General features: G+C 40.3%; 2 protein-coding genes across 6 annotated transcripts in view; both read left to right on the plus strand.

Annotated features, from left to right (window-relative positions):
• SMG1 (SMG1 nonsense mediated mRNA decay associated PI3K related kinase) overlaps positions 1-5,529 on the plus strand; it is a 99,185-nt gene extending 93,656 nt beyond the window's left edge. For all 4 annotated transcript variants that reach the window (XM_006047005.3, XM_044935754.1, XM_044935755.1 and 1 more), the window contains one exon: positions 938-5,529. In XM_006047005.3, the coding sequence (XP_006047067.1) occupies positions 938-1,015 (78 nt within the window). In that variant the 3' untranslated portion in view covers positions 1,016-5,529. The remainder of the gene's footprint in view (positions 1-937) is intronic.
• A 2,331-nt stretch (positions 5,530-7,860) lies between these two features.
• Positions 7,861-16,492, plus strand: ARL6IP1 (ADP ribosylation factor like GTPase 6 interacting protein 1). Of its 2 annotated transcripts, XM_006047003.3 has the most exons (6): positions 7,861-8,017; positions 10,832-10,965; positions 11,421-11,540; positions 13,783-13,900; positions 14,477-14,561; positions 14,984-16,492. In XM_006047003.3, the coding sequence occupies exons 1-6, from the start codon at positions 7,982-7,984 to the stop codon at positions 15,100-15,102; spliced, it is 612 nt and encodes a 203-aa protein (XP_006047065.2). In that variant the 5' UTR covers positions 7,861-7,981; the 3' UTR covers positions 15,103-16,492. The 2 variants fall into 2 exon arrangements, with proteins under 2 accessions (XP_006047065.2, XP_006047066.1); XM_006047004.3 differs by lacking the exon at positions 11,421-11,540.
• The last annotated feature ends 2,054 nt before the right edge of the window (positions 16,493-18,546 follow it).

The following is an 18,546-nucleotide window of genomic DNA, read 5'->3' on the forward strand; positions in this document are numbered from 1 at the left end:
CTCCATTACACATTTGCCTTTTCTTCTGTGGGGTCAGGTAAAAATCTGAGACTTGTGAATACCCTATTTTCTAATGGCTTGGCATCCACAATTCACATCAGCAATTTTTTTAAAAATGTTAAACACTGTTAGAGCTCTATATTGGATCTGAGCTTAAGCTCTTCTTGGTTAAGAGTCATTCTTTAGAGAGGGTGTGTCAAATTTGTCAAAAACCCTGGACAGTGTTCTGGGTCTAGGGGTATCTTTGCTTCAGAAATTTTCTGATAGGTTAATGGGTTGTGTGCTTTCATGACTGCATCTTAGGTCTCTGTCCATTTTTTTTTTTTTGAAGGATGCTTAGCTATTGTGCTTTTTATTCTTATAGTTAAGTTTTATATAAAAAAGTGTTAAGTGGCTCACAGGAGTAGGGAAGGTATAGAGTTCTTTGCACACAAAGAGCTGTTGTAAGTTATAATTCAGCAGCCATAGAGTGAGCATTTACTATATAATTGGACCCTGATGGATGCTCTGGATAGAGAAATGATCATATCTCTTACTATAAAAGAATATTTAGCTGAGTCAGAATCAGCAGATGTTTGCTGAGTATGAAACTGTGTTCCAGAATCTTCTGGGCACTTTTCAATTCACCTAAGCATTTGGCCCAGTGAATTCACAATGTTTAATCCCAAGAACACCTGTGAGGTCAGTGGCACTCTGTCTCCATCTAAGGATTTGTAAGGCTCAAAGGGGATTGTGACTTGCCCAAGACACACATTTGTAAGTTACAGAATTAGGAGGGAAGCTCAGATTATTTAACTTCTTCCCACCATGAAAACTGCACATCTTTGGGTAATTAATTTGGGTGATTAGAAACTTAAACAGTTCATGTAACTCAGATATGAATCATGCTGTTTCAAGTTTTAAATGGCTTTAAATTCTATCCTGCCCATTTTTACAGGTTGACTATGTCATTAAGGAAGCAACTAATCTAGATAACTTGGCTCAGCTGTATGAAGGTTGGACAGCCTGGGTATGAATGGCAAGACAGTAGATGAGTCTGGTTAAGCGAGGTCAGACATCCACCAGAATCAACTCAGCCTCAGGCATCCAAAGCCACACCACAGTCGGTGGTGATGCAACTGGGGGCTTACTCTGAGGAAACCTAGGAAATCTCGGTGCGCTAGGGAAGTGAATCCTGCAGGACAGCTGCACTCAGGGATACGCCCAACACCATGGCCTGCAACCCCAGGGTCAAGGGTGAAAGAAAGCAAGCAAGCTCACCGCCTGAACACGGAGATTGTCTTTCTGCCACAGAACAGCTGCAGACGTGTCAGGAGGTTAGCTGCAGAAAGAGATCGGGATGCCGCGGAGCACAGTGATTTGGAACTCCATTCCACCTGACCCCGTGTGTACAATCCAGGAAAAAAACCCAGCTCAGAAACAAGAGGAAACTGGGGCCGCGAAGAAATCACAGCCAAGGAAGATTTGATGCATTCAGATTCTTGCATAACACTTGTTGCTTAGCAACAGTACTGGTCGGGTTGACCAGTAAGTACAAAAAAAGGCTATGAGATATGAATTTCAGAAATGGACCGAAGAAGGAGAGCTATGTTACAGATACACTACATTGGAAGAACTTACTTCTGAAATGAAGGGAAAAAAACCCACCCCATCGTCGTCCTCCCCATCCCCCTCCATCTGCCCATTTCCCCCTTTACCTGATCTAGTAGATTAGCCATCTTTCGCAGTCACTTTTATTTCAATCCTTATATTTCATACACTTCATCTCGATGCTGTTAACTTATATTTGGAGTGATAAACAGAAAATTTTCCAAAACCACTGATAACACGGAAAATGCAAGGATTGTTTAAAGGTCTGATGATCACATACAAAATGTAATTCTGGTTATTTAAGTCATTTTTGTGATTCTATCATGTACAGTTTCCAGGATTGTCACTGTGCATTCAAAAGTAATGAATCTAACAGACATTTGATTTAATGTACACTCCCCTTTGCTTATAGTGTACATTTTTGGGAGGTCATTCAAATTTCCCTCTTCTGTGATTGCTGTAGTTTCTTCATAGAAAGTAGCTAATCCAATGTAATCTTTTACCTTTTTAAAAACCAGGATAGAGTACCTATTAAGAGTTTTACATTGTTGATGGCAGATTAACAATAAAGTGATGTTCTGGTGGAGGTAGAGTGAAATGTTTTTTTTAATTCAGTTTTCTCATTTGATACTTTTAATTTACAATTTACAAGGTGTAAATTAAAAGTGCTTTAGTTTACCTGGCCTTTTAGGACATATACATGAAACATCAGCAAAAAGTAAGAACCAACATCTTTTATTAAGTTCCATTATTAGTGTGTGAAGTACTTTAATTTTTGCACAGTTTTAATAGTTCAGTAGTGAATTCATGATCAAGGTTTCCTTAAATTTAGCATTGCATTTCAGTACTGACTGTGTAAGCTCAACTGTTGATCCAAAATAAAAATCCAGACTAGAATAGGATTCCTAAAATCACGTATCAACACAGAGTAGAAGAGGATCAAAATCTTGATCGAGTACATTTTCCCTGCAATTTAGAGATTAGGGCTGTGATCACTCTCTAGTTGCCAGTCTTCACAGACAAACGTGAAAGGAATTAAGGAAAAATTTCACATAGTTCTGGCCTTTGCTGTATTCTGATTGCCACATTAATCTGTAATCCTTAACTAACTCATGGGAGAATGCATTTCAGTATCAGTGCTCTTTTAATACTTTGACAGGTATTATAAGAAAGGTGATATTTTTGAGTACCCATGTGTCTAATGGCAAGTTAAGGAAACTAGTGCATCAAATTTTACTTTCTTCATTCATTTTGAACCTTATTTTCACAATCAAAACAACCTATCTGAATAATAATGCCATACTGTGTTTTGCACACTGCTTTATTTCCTAGAGGCTGTTGCACTCATCACTTGATTACCTCTACTGTTTCAAGATTAGTCTTTCAACAACATTCTTTGTCACAAGGAAAAACTTTTATTACAATGATAAAACCAGTTCACACTATTTTGTCCTTATAGACAGTAATCAGAAAATGCCTTTTTGTTGGTAAAGAAGAAAAATGAAATAGGTGAATTTTATTGCCTGTGAATTTCAGGCTTCAGAGGTACCTGGCACCTTATCCTAGCAAAAACAAAACAGCTTTACATAAAAAACATGTGCCTCTGCTAAATTATCCATCACTTTTATTTTAAAATGATCCCTCAGAGAATAGTGTGATATATACATGTTTGGTTGTAGGGCAGATATGAGTGATGACTTCAAAGCTTGCTCTTTGCTGCATTCTGGACAATAAGACCTCAGTCTGTACTCTGGCTGCTTTTGGGGAAGTCATTTGACAAGTAGCCTTGTCATTTTGAACTGTTTACAAGAGAACTCAACAGTTAAGAGATTTAATCAGGAGTCTTTAAAAGGCTTTGGTCATTGAGAAGACAGGTCTGTATTTTGGTGATTATCTTTTAAAATGTGAAGTTCAGAGTACTATGGTTATGAAGTCATGCATTTTTGATAATACAGAAATACCTGTGGCAAACCAGGGGTCTGCTCCACCCTCCCTCCTCCTGTCCCCCATCCCCTCTCCCACCTTCCTCCTCCCTCTTCCTCCCCACCCGACTTCTGCACTCTCACACTCTCGTGCTCCCCCCACCCTTCTTAAGATTCAGGGGGTACAGAATAACTTAGAACTTCTACAATTTGAAGTACCCTTGGAAATGGAAGTTTATCATAAGTGTTTTGCTGTCTTTAATTTTCTAGAATTGCCTGAATTTTAGTTGATTTCTCTATAAAGCTGTGGAGGCTTAGTAGTCTATGGAGCTGTCTGTATTTCTCTTTTACTCTTGTTTCTTTGGTGTGTCTTGCAGTATCTCATTATTTCTGGTCATGAGTTCTTCACCTAGTTTGCTAGATGATTATTCTTCTGTGCCTGACACTTGTGAGTTGTTTGAGATATGTGACGTTTCTGTGTGAGAACTGATAATCAAGCTCTTGATCTGCTCCCCTAAATTGCTCTTTTAGAGCCCAAACCCTAGGTTCAGGGTTGAGGGTTTGTAATACAAAGAAAAACTTCCATCACTTCTGCCCTTAACACTTGCCTCTATTATCTGTCGTATGTAGTGTTCTTAATGTCCAATGTTTGGTGTTATCTGCATTGTTTTTGTTTTTAATTGTGGTTGTTCTGATGTGTGAAATTTAAGGAAAGAGCCATTAAAAAATTCCAAGCAGGGCAATGCAAGTACAGCCAAATATTAGAGTTGATGTGCAATCTTAGGTCCTTTTAAATCTGTTGTGATATAGGCAGTACTTTGAATTGAAAAGTCTTCCTGGCCTATTTTCCTCTACATATTTGTAATTACTCTGGGGGCTTACTTGTTTTGGCAGTACTAAAATCAAAGGAGCTGGTTCTTCTTTTCTCCCAGTTCTTTTCATATTAAAGAAGGCACCTACAATTAGCTTGTTAGCTTTTGTTCATATACATAAAAAAATCAATGAATGTTTTTCTGTTAGCACATTGAAGGTACCTTTGTTTTACATAAAACCAGATATATATGAAAACCAGAGCCCTTCCATTCTGTATCTTGAGCTTGTAAAATGCCGCAATTTAGAGCTAGGACTTCTCCCCTCTTAACTCTAGGAGGTAGACTATGTTAATAAAAGGATCGCTTAAAGAAGGCAGATTTTTTTCACTATTTGGGTTGTATTAGAAAGATTCCTCCTATGGGGAAAAACTAGCATTATAAATTTTCCAAACACTGAGGAAGGAAATCCACTGTATTATGAACCCAGAAGGGTTTGTTGCACTTTTCCTGCTTTTTTTAAGGCCTGGGTAACAATATCACCATCTCTTTTTTACAAAAGGGCAAATGAACTGCAATTGAGAGAAGCTTTATAGGTTCAGTGGTTGTACAACATGAACCATTTAGCCTCTTGCTTTCCATGGGAATTTGGGCTTACTAGGGAAAAATCGGTTTGTTGTGCTATTGTAAAAATGTCATAAAATTAGCTTGACTTTGGAAGATGATAAACTTAACTGAATGTTCTGAAATGCAGACTTGCAGAATGTATGTCTTTCAAAACAGGCTTTTTTTTTTTCCTTGACAGTCCAAGTTTCAGCTCCTGTTAAAGTTCTTTTATTTTCTGGTTTAAATTTTCCTTGTATTTCCACCTGTAATGTCAATGGCAACATCATACTTCACTTGTTAATTTACTTTACCCTTATTATATAAGAGCAAATTGAGTTGAACTGAATCTTCCTTGTTCTAGTAACACTGTATAAATAAAGTGGCTTCTCTGTACAAAAGGTTGTAATGCCTCCTGATGGATATAATTTTGTGATTGTATTTAAGATTAAAAGTTGAATAAATCACACCAGCTTCCTGAAAATGCTCATAATGCATCTTTTGGAAAACAAAAGTACATGGCCTACTTTGTGCATATTTGCATTAACATGGCAAAGATTGTATGAAATATCTGTTTTTCAGAAAATAAAGTCTTAAAAGACGTAGCATTTAAGCTCTGTATTTGTTGAAGTAGTTTCCAGAAAACTTAATTTTGAAGTATGGATAGCTTTTTTAAAGCATTAATACCTCCAAAAGTTTAAAAAGTTGATTCTAAAAAATTTATTTTACATGTTCTAATATTTTTGAATAGAAGTGGAAATTTTACTTCAGAGTTCTTAGTATTAAGGCACAATTTATTAAGCTTCATTTTGTATATCTTTAAAAACTTCTGTAGATTATTACTGACATATATTTCCTGGTGTGTGGTGTGTAAAAGCTCTGAAGGAAAACAATATCCAACTTGTTTGAATATCTGGAAATCAGATTGCATTTGTTGCTGTCAGATTCTGTAGGAGGATCTGTTCAGTCATCTGATATATTTCAAAAGTTCACATCCTGCCTTTGTAGTACCAAAAAAAAAAAAAAAAAAACCATACAACCAACCCAAAACTCCAAAGGAAGCTACACCAAGGGCGGGCTGGGATTTTTAATAATTAGGGCAATTGGAAATTTAGTTAAGGACCTTATTTCAGTGCCTTAGGCTGTTGTAAATAAATCTGGGAACATGTTCCTTGAGTAACAAGGGACTGTGGAGAACTGTGCTATTTTAAATCAGTTTCTTTAGTTTTTTTCACCCACTTCAATTTCACTTGAAGTCTTTCTTCTGAAGTTGTACTTAGAACTTGGGTAAAAACCAGGTACATTCTGTAATAAAAACTGATTTCCCAAAGTACAAAGGGCAGGTTTTAAAGTCTAATAACCCCACACTTCTCCTTCGGAAGAGGATATTACTGTGCCTGTAGCAAGATTTTGCACGCAGCGCTCTATATATTCACTAATTATGTGGCTGCTGATTGGGACCTTTTTTCTTTTGACTAGGTAGAGGAGAGCCTGCTCCTCACAGTTCATAACTTATATAAAGTCTCCCCAAATGGGGTATATCTTGGCTGCATTTTCCCTACATAAACTTCTTTCCCCAGCATTCCCCAAAGCGGCACTTGATTGAAAAGTCTCCTTCCCTTACAAAGCCCCCAACTCTGCCCTGCCCCACAGGGTTTATACCTGATCAGATGCTTAATTTTTTTCAAAGTTCAATGGCAAATTTCATGCCTTTTTATGATACTCACAATGCTTCTGCCCCCCTAGTTTGCTTAGGGGCAGCATGTGGTCTGTAGCTGTGTTGGTTCACGTTTCTTTATGCCTTCCCTGAACTTTTTATGAACCTGGTAGTTATTTAAGGAACGTTTTTAAAATAAACTTGATGGCATAATATAGATGAATGCAAAAGGATAAAAGACTGGAAGTCGAAAGCTATGGCATGTTTTTCTGAAAGAGACATCTGACCAGGTCAACATTTGGCATTATTTTGTGTTAAGTAATGAAAACGTTAATGCATTTTGAAATCCTGGAGAGAAAATGTGTCTCACATTGATGATCTAGTTCTTAAATTGCAATGAATTCCACTCAAGATGGTTTACATCTTTCCTTACATGAAAGGATCTGTCAAAACCAGCCCCTTTTTGAGGGGGAGCCATGCGGTTTCAAGTGAGGTGTTCTATCAATAACTTCCCCAAAGAACCCATGAAAATAAACCAGTTTTATAAAGTGGTGCATTTTTCACAAGCTCTCAAACTATGCCCAGATGTCCACACCCTCTCTGCCCCCCCCCCCCCCCCCGCCTCCTCCATGTAAGGCCTTATTCCTAATGAGTAGGGGAAGAAAAATTGCGGAAAACCTACAATTTATGCCCTTTTCCCTTGTCCACAAAGCTCATGAGATGGGCACGAGTCTCCAAGTCACATATCTAGGCTAAACTGCTCAGTAACCTGACGAGGGCTGCCAAAGCAGGGATTAGAAGAAATGCGGGTCCAACTCGGGGCACAGCCAGGCCCAGGGCCACCCGCTGGATCTGGTAGAAGATCCCAGCCCGCCCCCTTAAGGAGGTTACTGTCACATGCCCATTTCTGCCCTCCGCCTGATACTGCGTGGCATATTTACTTAAGGACTCAATTCGAGAGAATTGTGCTTAGCTGCTTTGAAGTCCACTGGAAGATCGTCCGAGAGCCACCTGGCGGCCCGCCTCGGGAATACTGAAGCCAGGGCTGGCCCCAGGCAGCGGCAGTTGAACCGCTTAGGCGAGGCCTGGGCGGGGCGTCGCCCACCTACTGGGCGCTGATTGGCCATCCTATGGCCCCGCCCCCGGGGCCCCGGCGAGGTCTCACTTTCCTTTGACCTCGGTTTCAAGTCATGCGCTGGGCAGCGGTTGGTCCGGCCTGCTCAAGCTTGATCTCGATTTGCCCAATGAGGAACGAGCTTCGCAGGGTTTGTCGGGAAAGGCCGCCGGCCTATATAAGCGGGCTGCGGGGCGTATCCTCGCGCTAGGGGTGCGGCGAGGGAGTCTGCGGAGGGTTTGATTTGGTGGCGTCCTGTGCTCGCTGATAAGGCACGTCGAGAACTATGGCGGAAGGAGATAATCGCAGCACCAATCTGCTGGTGAGTCCCAGCGCCTAGTCGCCAGAGGACAGAGCGGAGCCTCCGGACTTCGGTGTGCTCCGTGGGACTGAGCTGCGGCCTTGTTCTTAGCACCCGCGGCGGGCCCGGCCCTCCTCTCCCTTCCCGGGTGTAGGCGATGACGCTTGCCCTTTTGGCTTCTTGGTTAGCCTCTGCTTGGTAGTGATTAGTCGTGGGGACTCCTAACACCCCCTTGGGGAAGGTGCGCGATGGAGCGAAGAGGGCGCTTGATCATTCACTGCGAATAGAGGTTGAGGAGGAAGCTGGAGAAGGGGGCTGTGACCAGTCTGGGTTGCAGTCAGTGGCAGAGGGCCGCGAGGGGCCTGTCGAGCGCTTTTGGGGCCCAGTCTCCAGCCGTATCTGTGTCTCTCCCTTCTTGATCTTAACCAGAATGTCCCTTCGCCCTTTACCCTAATGCTTGGGCAGGAGTGGAGGGTCAAAGGGCTCTTCCCGAGCGTTTCTGTTAGAGCCTGGCACGGCTTAAAACGGCAAGGAGGCTTCGAGCTCACGGCTGGAAAATGGAGGTGGGATCCAGCTGGAAGGACAATGGGAGGTTCCTGGCGTTTGTCTGGAACTTTTAAATCTGGGAGGGGGTGTCACAGGACGATTTTAGAGTAAGCAGGGGTCGAAGGGAACTGCAGTGAGCTTGTATCAAAGGCAGACAGTTATAACCTCAGCCCGAATCTCACCTCAGGATCTAGGCAGAAAGCGAGACAAATCTGTCCATCTTCTCCGTGGCCTTTTCCCAGGAAAAGACAAGCCACACACCATCACCACAGTGAATAGAGAAACAGAATAATTTAATTTTGGCGTTTGATTTTCCAAGAGCCCAGGTTCTAACGAATCGTTATTTTGTTGGGCAGTTTTGATTGTGGTGATTTTCATTTTGTGTTGACTTTTAAATATGCATGACCTTTGCCCCTTTTCTATGGTTAGCCTAGTTAGCCCCAACACACAAACACCCCCCCATCCCCACCCACCCACCCAAGATCGAATAGCTATTGAAATAACTGGTCTTGGCCTCGAGCTGGTCTGCTTTTTGCACAGACACACGCACGCACACCCACCCAAGATCGAACAGCTATTGAAACAACTGATCTTGGCCTTGAGCTGCCGCTGCTAAGTCGCTTCAGTCGTGTCCGACTCTGTGCGACACCATAGACGGCAGCCCACCAGGCTCCCCAGTCCCTGGGATTCTCCAGGCAAGAACGCTGGAGTGGGTTGTCATTTCCTTCTCCAGTGCATGAAAGTGAAAAGTGAAAGTGAAGTCGCTGAATCGTGTCCAACTCTTCGCAGTGTGATTTAATTTAATGAGAACAAGACCTTTGGCCTTGGCTTTGCTGCATTCAGATCTGTAAACCTCTGTGTGTCTCAATTTTCTCATCTGTAGAATGAGAATAGTAAGGACACCTTCCTTTCAGCTTGTTGGGAGGTGTAAGTATATAAAATATTTATGTATATAAGTAAGTATATAAAATATATATACTTACACCTTAAAGTATAAGTATATAAAATATTTAACAGAGTTTCTGTCACATGGTACTCTTTTAAGGAAATATGGGTTTTTCTAGTTTTTTTTTTTTTTTTCTTTCTCGACTCTTCCAAAACTTAGCTTGCTGCTGAGTCACTTGAGTCATGCCCGACTCTGCGACCCCACGGACTGCAGCCTACCAGGCTCCCCCATCCCTGGGATTCTCCAGGCAAGAACACTGGAGTGGGTTGCCATTTCCTTCTCCAATGCATGAGAGTGAAACGTGAAAGTGAAGTCGCTCAGTCACGTCGGACTCTTTGCAACCCCATGGACTGCAGCCTAGCAGGCTCTTCCGTCCATGGGAGTTTCCAGGCAAGAGTACTACTGGAGTGGGGTGCCATTGCCCTCTCCGAAACTTAGCTTACATGCAAGGAAAAAACCAACCAGACAACAACAAAATCAACTTAAAGGTTTTTTGCCACAGTAGCTCATCTGAGAAGTCTACTTGCAGCTGATTGTCAGATTTGCAGAGAAATTTGACATCTAACCAAAGCATCCTGATAAGTGTAAGGAGCGTTTTATTGAGATATATTGGGCATAATATTAATAAGTCATTTATAATTCGGTGAAAGCACAGTAGTTTTCCTTAGTTGTGCAAGTGATGCCACTATATAGATGATTCCAGTACACAAAGAGCTACTTTGGAAATTGAATGCTGTTCAGGGAGAGGCTTTCCTCATGTATTCAGGAGTAGGGGGTTAAATCAATGAAATGATAAAAGAACAGATCGATTGTAACAACCTGAAATGAGCAAACTTCAGGTGATCTTATTTTATACTTGGGGCAGTGCCACTTAGCAGTGCCTAGTGAAGGGAAGTCGCTCAGTCGTGTCCAACTCTTTGCGACCCCATGGACGGAGTAGCCTGCACCAGGCTACTCCATCCATGGGATTTTCTAGGCAAGAGTACTGGAGTGGGTTGCCATTTCCTTCTCCAGGGAATCTTCCCGACCCAGGGATCGAACCCAGGTCTCCGGCATTGTAGACAGATGATTTACTGTCTGAGCCACCAGGGAAGCCTACAGCTAGCAGTGCATGGCTTTGGGAAAATAACCATTCTGAACTCACTTTAATTGTAAATGGGTCTGATTATCCCTATCTTAAGGAGTCTTATAAGGATTATGTTACATAACCCCAGTGCTTGGGCTTGGAAAGTGACCGTTACATGATAATTTTCCCCCCATTGATTTCTGACTTTGGTATCTCTAGGAGTCACAGAAATGTTGAGATTAGTAAAATGATTGCTTTAAATGTTGCTCATATGTAGGCTGCAGAGACTGCAAGTCTGGAAGAGCAGCTGCAAGGATGGGGAGAAGTGATGCTGATGGCAGATAAAGTCCTCCGATGGGAAAGAGCCTGGTTTCCACCTGCCATCATGGGTGTGGTTTCTTTGGTGTTTCTGTAAGTGAGCTATTAAATTACAATAGATTTATGCTTGTTGTTAATAATGGTTCAGGTTTCATTTATGGAAGTGCCTGAAGTCTTGTAATTTTAAAATCTGTAAAAAATGCCTTTCCTTAGAGCCGTCTGCCTGGTTTTCAGAATCCATAGTACTATGTAAACTCAGTAACCGGTGCAGTGAAATAAATCTGTGGTTCAAACTTAGAACTGTTTATACTCCTAGAAGGTGCTGAGGACCCCGAAGGGCTTTTGCCTCTTGATGTTTACATTAACCGTTATGGCTGGGATGTCATCATGTCACAAAACTTCCTGGAAAACCACTTGTGAGAAAATGAGAATAGGAAGGGCAGATAACATCTTTCAAGAACCAGAGGACTGACTGAATAAACATCTTCAGCTAGCACTAATAAAGACCATATTTTTCTAACTTTTGTTACTTTTTTTTTTTTAAACAGGACTATCTACTATCTAGATCCATCTGTTCTATCTGGTGTTTCCTGTTTTGTTATGTTTTTGTGCTTGGCTGACTACCTTGTTCCCATTCTAGCACCTAGAATTTTTGGCTCCAGTAAATGGTAGGTGGCATAATGATGTGGCATTCAAATTTCTGAGAACCTGATAACTGTGACTAGGGTGCTGTAATTACACCCAGAGAACTGCCTTAATTAACAGATAGCTAGGGATTAGACTTATTGTTTGATGTAAAGAATTTCTTAGCTGATTCACATATAAATCATGAATTTCCAGTACTTATATCTCCATAGTTCTTTTAGACTCTAGCATTTATTTTGACTCTTTTCTTTCTACACCTTTGTATTGAAGTGAGGCTTTTTTTGGTAATGATTTTTCAGCAATTGAACTCATAATGAGCTTTCCATAAAAGTAGTATGTCTGCTTTACATTTTTTACCATTGATATTTAAGATAATACTAATTTCATAAATAACATGAATAATTGAAAACAGTAAACATAGTTTTTTTTTTTTTTTGGCCTGTTCATTTGGCAGCTGTTTATTGAATGTCTACTTTTATGTTAGGTGTACTCTTCTGGGTGCTGTGAAGTATTTTGATTTTTAAGATTGATCTTGTGTTTCAGGCTGAGACATTGAGGGAGTGCAGTATGGTTAGTAAAAGTGCTTAAGAATAGATTCAAGCTTATACAGAAGTGGGTTGTTTATTTCATTTATACCATTCTTTGTACGAGTTACTTATGGGTTCCCAAGATAAGGTTAAGTGGCTTCGGATCCTATTAAAGTAATTGCTTAACTTTCCTCTGGAATGTTGGATTTCTCACTTTTGATCCAAATAGTGAATAAAACTAGATAGAGGAATGGGATTGTTTTTCTCCTGGATGTTTTTCTCCCTTGGTTGTTTATTTTAATTTGATTAGTAGTCTACTTGTGCCTATAGTTTTTTGTTCTCCTGATAATAACAAATGATAAAAGTAATTCTGTAAAAATAATTTTAAATGTGGGAATTGCTTAAATTATGGGATAAGTAAGCATGTTTGTTTGTATAAACATGTTTCTATCATATCAGAACGGTTAGTGTTAGGAAATGCCCTCTGAATTGTTTTTCATGTGCAGTAATAAATTATGCTGCTGTTTGGGAGCCAAATTCTTTTTTTTTTTTAATGTTTAAACTTTATTTTTAATTTATTTGGCTGTGCCCACTCTTTGTTGTGGCATGTGGGATCTAGTTTGCTGACCAAGGATCAAACCTGGGCCCCCTGTATTTGGGAGCTCAGAGTCTTAACCACTGGACCACCGAGGAAGTCCCTGGGGGCAAGTTTGTGACTATGCGGTGTAACAATTTAACAGACTCAACCTCATACCCTGATTTTATTAGCCAGATAACATTCTAATCTGCTAATCCTTAAGTCCTGGAGAAAAAATTTCAGAAGTAAACACACCAAGTTTCTTGGTAGTTGGTACGTTATCACTGGTGCAGTTTTGTTTTTTGACCTTTATGAGGAAGGAAGAACACTGTAGCCTAGCCACAGTGCAGCCTTGACTGTGGGCAGCATATGAATGTCTGCTTACAAGAAGTTCCAGGGCTCCGCAGAAGGCCTTCCACTGTACCTGTCGCTGCAGATTTACAAGGACAAGGACTAGCGGAGAGAAAGCAACACACCCCAGCATAGGTCTTGCTTTTTATATCAGCCATTATGTCTGTGTAGCAAAGACAGTACAAAGACAAAATTATAAAAAAAAAAAAAAAAAAAATCAGAACCTAAAATACATTATAAATGAAAATGGACTTTTTTGGAGTATCTTTTTGTATTTATTCTTATTGCTGTTTTGTTTGTGATTTGTGATTGGATCTGAACTGTTTGTGGCTGCCTTGGCATCAAATGTATGAAGTCCAGTTGAGGTGCTTTGAATGCCAGTAGTTACTGTTTGGTAGAAATGTCACATCCTCCTCAAAATAGTGGGACTCTGGTGGCCACAACTCAGGATTCACTGGGATCTTCCAAATGATATAGGAAGTTTGGGGGTTTTTTTTGTTCCTGTCTTTTGTCTGCTTTTTGGCCATGCTGCACAGCTGTGGGATTTTAGTTCCCTGACCAGGGATTGCACCTGGGCCCTCAGAAGTTAGAGCTTGGAATCCTAAACCACTGGACCAAAAAGGAATTCCCAAAAGAGTCTTAATGGTTCAAGAGCTCTTTTTTTTTTTTTTTTTTTTTTTTAAATAAGATAATGGTGCATTATTTTCTTTAGATTTTCTTTGGAAAGTAGCTTTTGAAATTTGAGAGGATGGTATACTTCTGTTTAATATTTAGATTTGTCTATAGTAAAGAGGAAGATTCTTTTTCTAGGACCACCGAGCAACAGCAAAGATTCCATGAAATTTGCAGCAATCTAGTAAAAACTCGACGCAGAGCTGTGGGCTGGTGGAAACGCCTCTTTACACTAAAGGAAGAAAAGCCTAAAATGGTACTTTTTTGGTTTTGACTTATTTAAGTAGAGCAACATTTTAAGATTGATTTTACTTCATCATAGTCTAAAGCCTTTCTTTTTTACTCTAGTTGTAGTTGGATGTTTATCATTGTGTGTTGGTTTAACTCCTCTGAGTACATGCATAAATATTTATCTGTATCAGTTATACTGAAAGTTAGATTTACATTTTGCATTTAATTTTTCATTGTAGAATGAATTTTTTCTGGTTCTTTTTACTTACTGAAATAAATATAAAAGATACATCTCTTTTCTCTTAGTTTCACTTGAGGTTACTATGTGAAGTTATCAATTGCGAAAGTAGTGTAATTTAAATTATAAACTACTTAATTTACATATAGAATTAGTTATTCTAGGGGAGAATATATCTAAATTCTGTAAAGTAGACCTAGGGAGTTTTCTGTAGGTTTTATATAATATATAGATGATAAATATTTTAAAAGAAAAATGAGAGTAAAAACTGAGTTATTTTCAAACCTTTGAAACAACCTCCTAAAGTTTCAGTTCTTAGTCTGTTCCGAGGAGTTAATAAGTTCTTGTTATTTTCATTATTAGTACTTCATGACCATGATCATTTCTCTTGCTGCGGTTGCTTGGGTGGGACAGCAAGTCCACAACCTCCTTCTCACCTACCTGATAGGTAAGTCTCTGGGGAAGGACTTCAGGCATGTCCTAGCCAGTTTAACTGGAATTTGGTAAACAGTATGTTCCTGCTCACTGAGTTCGAGGCAGTGATTAAGGAACTGTGTGAACATAGAAAGATGACTAAAAGCTGGGTCCTTGTTTTCAATGAGTTTGTGGTCTTATCAGAAGTAAGACAAAGAACCGATAACCAAGGTAGAAAGTATTGTGCACAAGGTAAAAATAGGCAGTGTGTGTTACCTGAGGTTGGGAGGTGTGAGAGCAGACGCTTCTAAGGATAATTGTCATCGGGAATAATGGGTATCATGTTGCTTCTTCTCATTAGAATGTGTCTTAGTCTGAGGAACTAGCTTCTGTAAAATGTTGTAGTCTTTAGAAAGTTAATTGTTGCCTCTGTAACTTTTTTTTTTTTCCTTTAAGTGACTTTCTTACTCTTGCTTCCTGGACTGAACCAACATGGGATCATTTCGAAGTACATTGGAATGGCCAAAAGAGAGATAAACAAGCTTCTCAAACAAAAAGAAAAGAAAAATGAATAAAGCATTTGCTTTATTCAGTGTGATTAATGGAGTATACATTGTCCTTGGGAACAGTGTCTGTTATGCTGTTTGGATACTAAAATGTTACAGAAGTAGCTCTCTGCTGTCCCTCACTCTGCCCTTAGTACAAATTCTGACTTGCTAAGCAAGGCTTTATGCCCAGTGTCTTCATGGGTGTGTTCTTAGCAGCTGGCCTTATATGGACAACTCTTTCTTCAGTTCCTCATCTTGGTTTTTGTCACCCAGGGTTAACTGAACTCTTACTTTTAAAATAACATAGTGGTGAACTTCACCCTTTAGTACAGTTAACAGTGACTCGGGATAACTGTTCAAGTTGATCTTTTTTTTAGCTGGATACAGGATCGTGGTCTGTGACTTCAGGAAGCTTATTCTATCGTCTGCTTCCATTGTCTGCTTAAAAAACTGGCTTTATGAGTATAGACCAAGTTTACCACTTCTGATGAAGAGACCAATTAAGATTCATTCCTCATTCTGTTTCGATAGTGTGGGAGCAGAAGCCTCATGGAATAAGATGAAGCTAATTCTATGCCTTAGCGTGTGTTTTCTCCCTTGTGCAGAATTTAGCAGTTTGTAGGAAACTCAATGTTTCCTTCCTCCCAAATGGGGAATCTGGCAGGAACTTTTAGAACTCTTGTTCCCTTGCACTTAAACTTGAAGTTAGTATGTCCTTAAAGGCTTTTTAGTAGCAGGCTTACACAAGTTGGTAGTTAGGACTTTTAAATTTCAGATTTTCAGTTAATTGGAACTAAAGTCCATAATAGGTTAAGAGTCATGTCCATGATCTTCACTCCAAGACCAGCCAATAAGGACAAAAGTCTTCCTGTGTTGAGTCAAGATTCATTTCAGTAGAAAATACCCTTATCCTACCAATTTTTCAAGACCAGAATAAGCCTTTAAAGATAAGTCTCAAGAGTCTCCTTTTATGGTAACACTGGCTGCTTTTGGTCCCCATAGATGGAGTAGTTGAAATCTGTAGGAATGGACCTCTGAGGGCTGGAAATGTGATATACTTGGGAACAATTCTTAAACTGATTAACTAGCTGTAATATAGTTTTGTGAATTTATTGCACTGATGCTGTGAAACCTGGACCTTGTGGTATATCAGCCCCTAAATTAGTGTTATTTTCTCCCCTTCAATATTGCTGTAAACAGTGGCACCGTGTAGCATGTTTGACTTTTTAAATGTTTCATATACAACCTACAAACTACCATAATTTACGTGTGTTTCCTCATTGTATATAAGCTCGTCTTCCTATCCAGATTTTTTGTGTGAATGTGTATTCTACCAATTAACTACTTTTGCAGTTTTAATTCTGTATTATTTCTTCTACTTTGTTAAAAGGGGAATAAATAAAAAAGCTGGAATCCCTCCTTGTGTCCTTTCTTTATAGCTTAACCAATGCAGTGTTTCCATGATTGGATTTACATACCCAGTTAATGAACTACCCTGGGTGATAATTCCACTGCTGTAGGGGGTTCTTTGGATTTCCCAGGAGGCGCAGTGGTAAAGAACCTGCAAATGCAGGAGATGCTGGAGAAGCCATCCCTGCGTTGGGAAGGTCCCTTAAGAACAGAATGAACTAAAAGGTTTAAATTCTTTCATTAAACATCGAGGCACCACCCTAGATGGAAAAGGAGGTAAAATGAATAAATGATGGCCAAAGGTGGTATGTGAGGGTGTGGCTGGGAGGTCAGGCAGCAGAAGGATACAGGAGAGAGGGCCACGCACCTCTACCCTAGGACCTAGCTCAGAATTTTGTACCTGACGTGCCCAGTAACATTTGTTTGTACTTAGAATTTTTTTAAAATAGAGCCCCACCAGTCAGAATGGCTGCGATCCAAAAGTCTACAAGTAATAAATGCTGGAGAGGGTGTGGAGAAAAGGGAACCCTCTTACACTGTTGGTGGGAATGCAAACTAGTACAGCCACTATGGAGAACAGTGTGGAGATTCCTTAAAAAGCTGGAAATAGAACTGCCTTATGATCCAGCAATCCCACTGCTGGGCATACACACTGAGGAAACCAGAAGGGAAAGAGACACGTGTACCCCAATGTTCATCGCAGCACTGTTTATAATAGCCAGGACATGGAAGCAACCTAGATGTCCATCAGCAGATGAATGGATAAGAAAGCTGTGGTACATACACACAATGGAGTATTACTCAGCCATTAAAAAGAATACATTTGAATCAGTTCTGATGAGGTGGATGAAACGAGCCTATTATACAGAGTGAAGTAAGCCAGAAAGAAAAACACCAATATAGTATACTAATGCATATATATGGAATTTAGAAAGATGGTAACAATAACCCTGTGTACGGGACAGCAAAAGAGACACTGATGTATAGAACAGTCTTGTGGACTCTGTGGGAGAGGGAGAGGGTGGGAGGATTTGGGAGAATGGCATTGAAACATGTAAAATATCATATACTAAACGAGTTGCCAGTCCAGGTTTGATGCACAATATTGGATGCTTGGGGCTAGTGCACTGGGACGGCCCAGAGGGATGGTATGGGGAGGGAGGAGGGAGGAGGGTTCAGGGTGGGGAACACATGTATAGCTGTGGCGGATTCATTTTGATGTTTGGCAAAACTAATACAATTATGTGAAGTTTAAAATAAAATTAATTAAAAAAAAATAGAGCCCAAATTGGGTATTTTATCATTGGGTCTCACTATCTATTCTTTGTGGGTACTGGGAACAGATTCAGTGTCAAACCTCTTGCTTTCCCTACCTGCCAAATGTATGGATCCTTCCTTGAAGCCTCCTGGAGGCTTGATGTCCAGAAAAGGGAAGTTTCTACCTAGTCACCATAGGTCTCTTGGTCACCCAGTGCTCTGGAATGCAGCCACGCGCAGCTGTGATGAGTCTCCAGGCCAGCTTGGATACTACTGTGCCAGCTCTGGCCACAGCACAAGTCGCCTTTCGAGTTTCTTTGCACCACTTCTAGCAGAGTTACTCCAGAATTCACAGAATGTCAAGAGGCGATTTATACACAGTCTTCTGCTCCATTTCCACTCCTCTCCCCTTCCACTAGTCCCAACCATTCCAAGATTTCTGGATATCTTTATATGCCTTATATGCCCTCCTAGCTCTTCAAAGTGAAAGTGAAAGTCGCTCAGCTGTGTCCGACTCTGTGATCCCATGGACTATACAGTCCGTGGAATTCTCCAGGCCAGAATACTGGAGTGGGTAGCCGTTCCCTTCTCCAAAGGATCTTCCCAACCCAGGGATCAAACCCAGGTCTTCCGCGTTGCAGGCGGATTCTTTACCAACTGAGCTATGAGGGAAGCCCCTAGCTCTTAGAGCCACTCAAAAACCCATAGGCCACACACCCTTCCTAACGTTTGGGAATAAAACCCCACAAGTAATTTATATATGACCACTTTCTTTGACTTTTTAACTTACGGCAAAATTTTAAG

Source organism: Bubalus bubalis, chromosome 24, assembly GCF_019923935.1.
Source record: "Bubalus bubalis isolate 160015118507 breed Murrah chromosome 24, NDDB_SH_1, whole genome shotgun sequence".
Classification (NCBI taxonomy): Eukaryota; Metazoa; Chordata; class Mammalia; order Artiodactyla; family Bovidae; genus Bubalus; species Bubalus bubalis.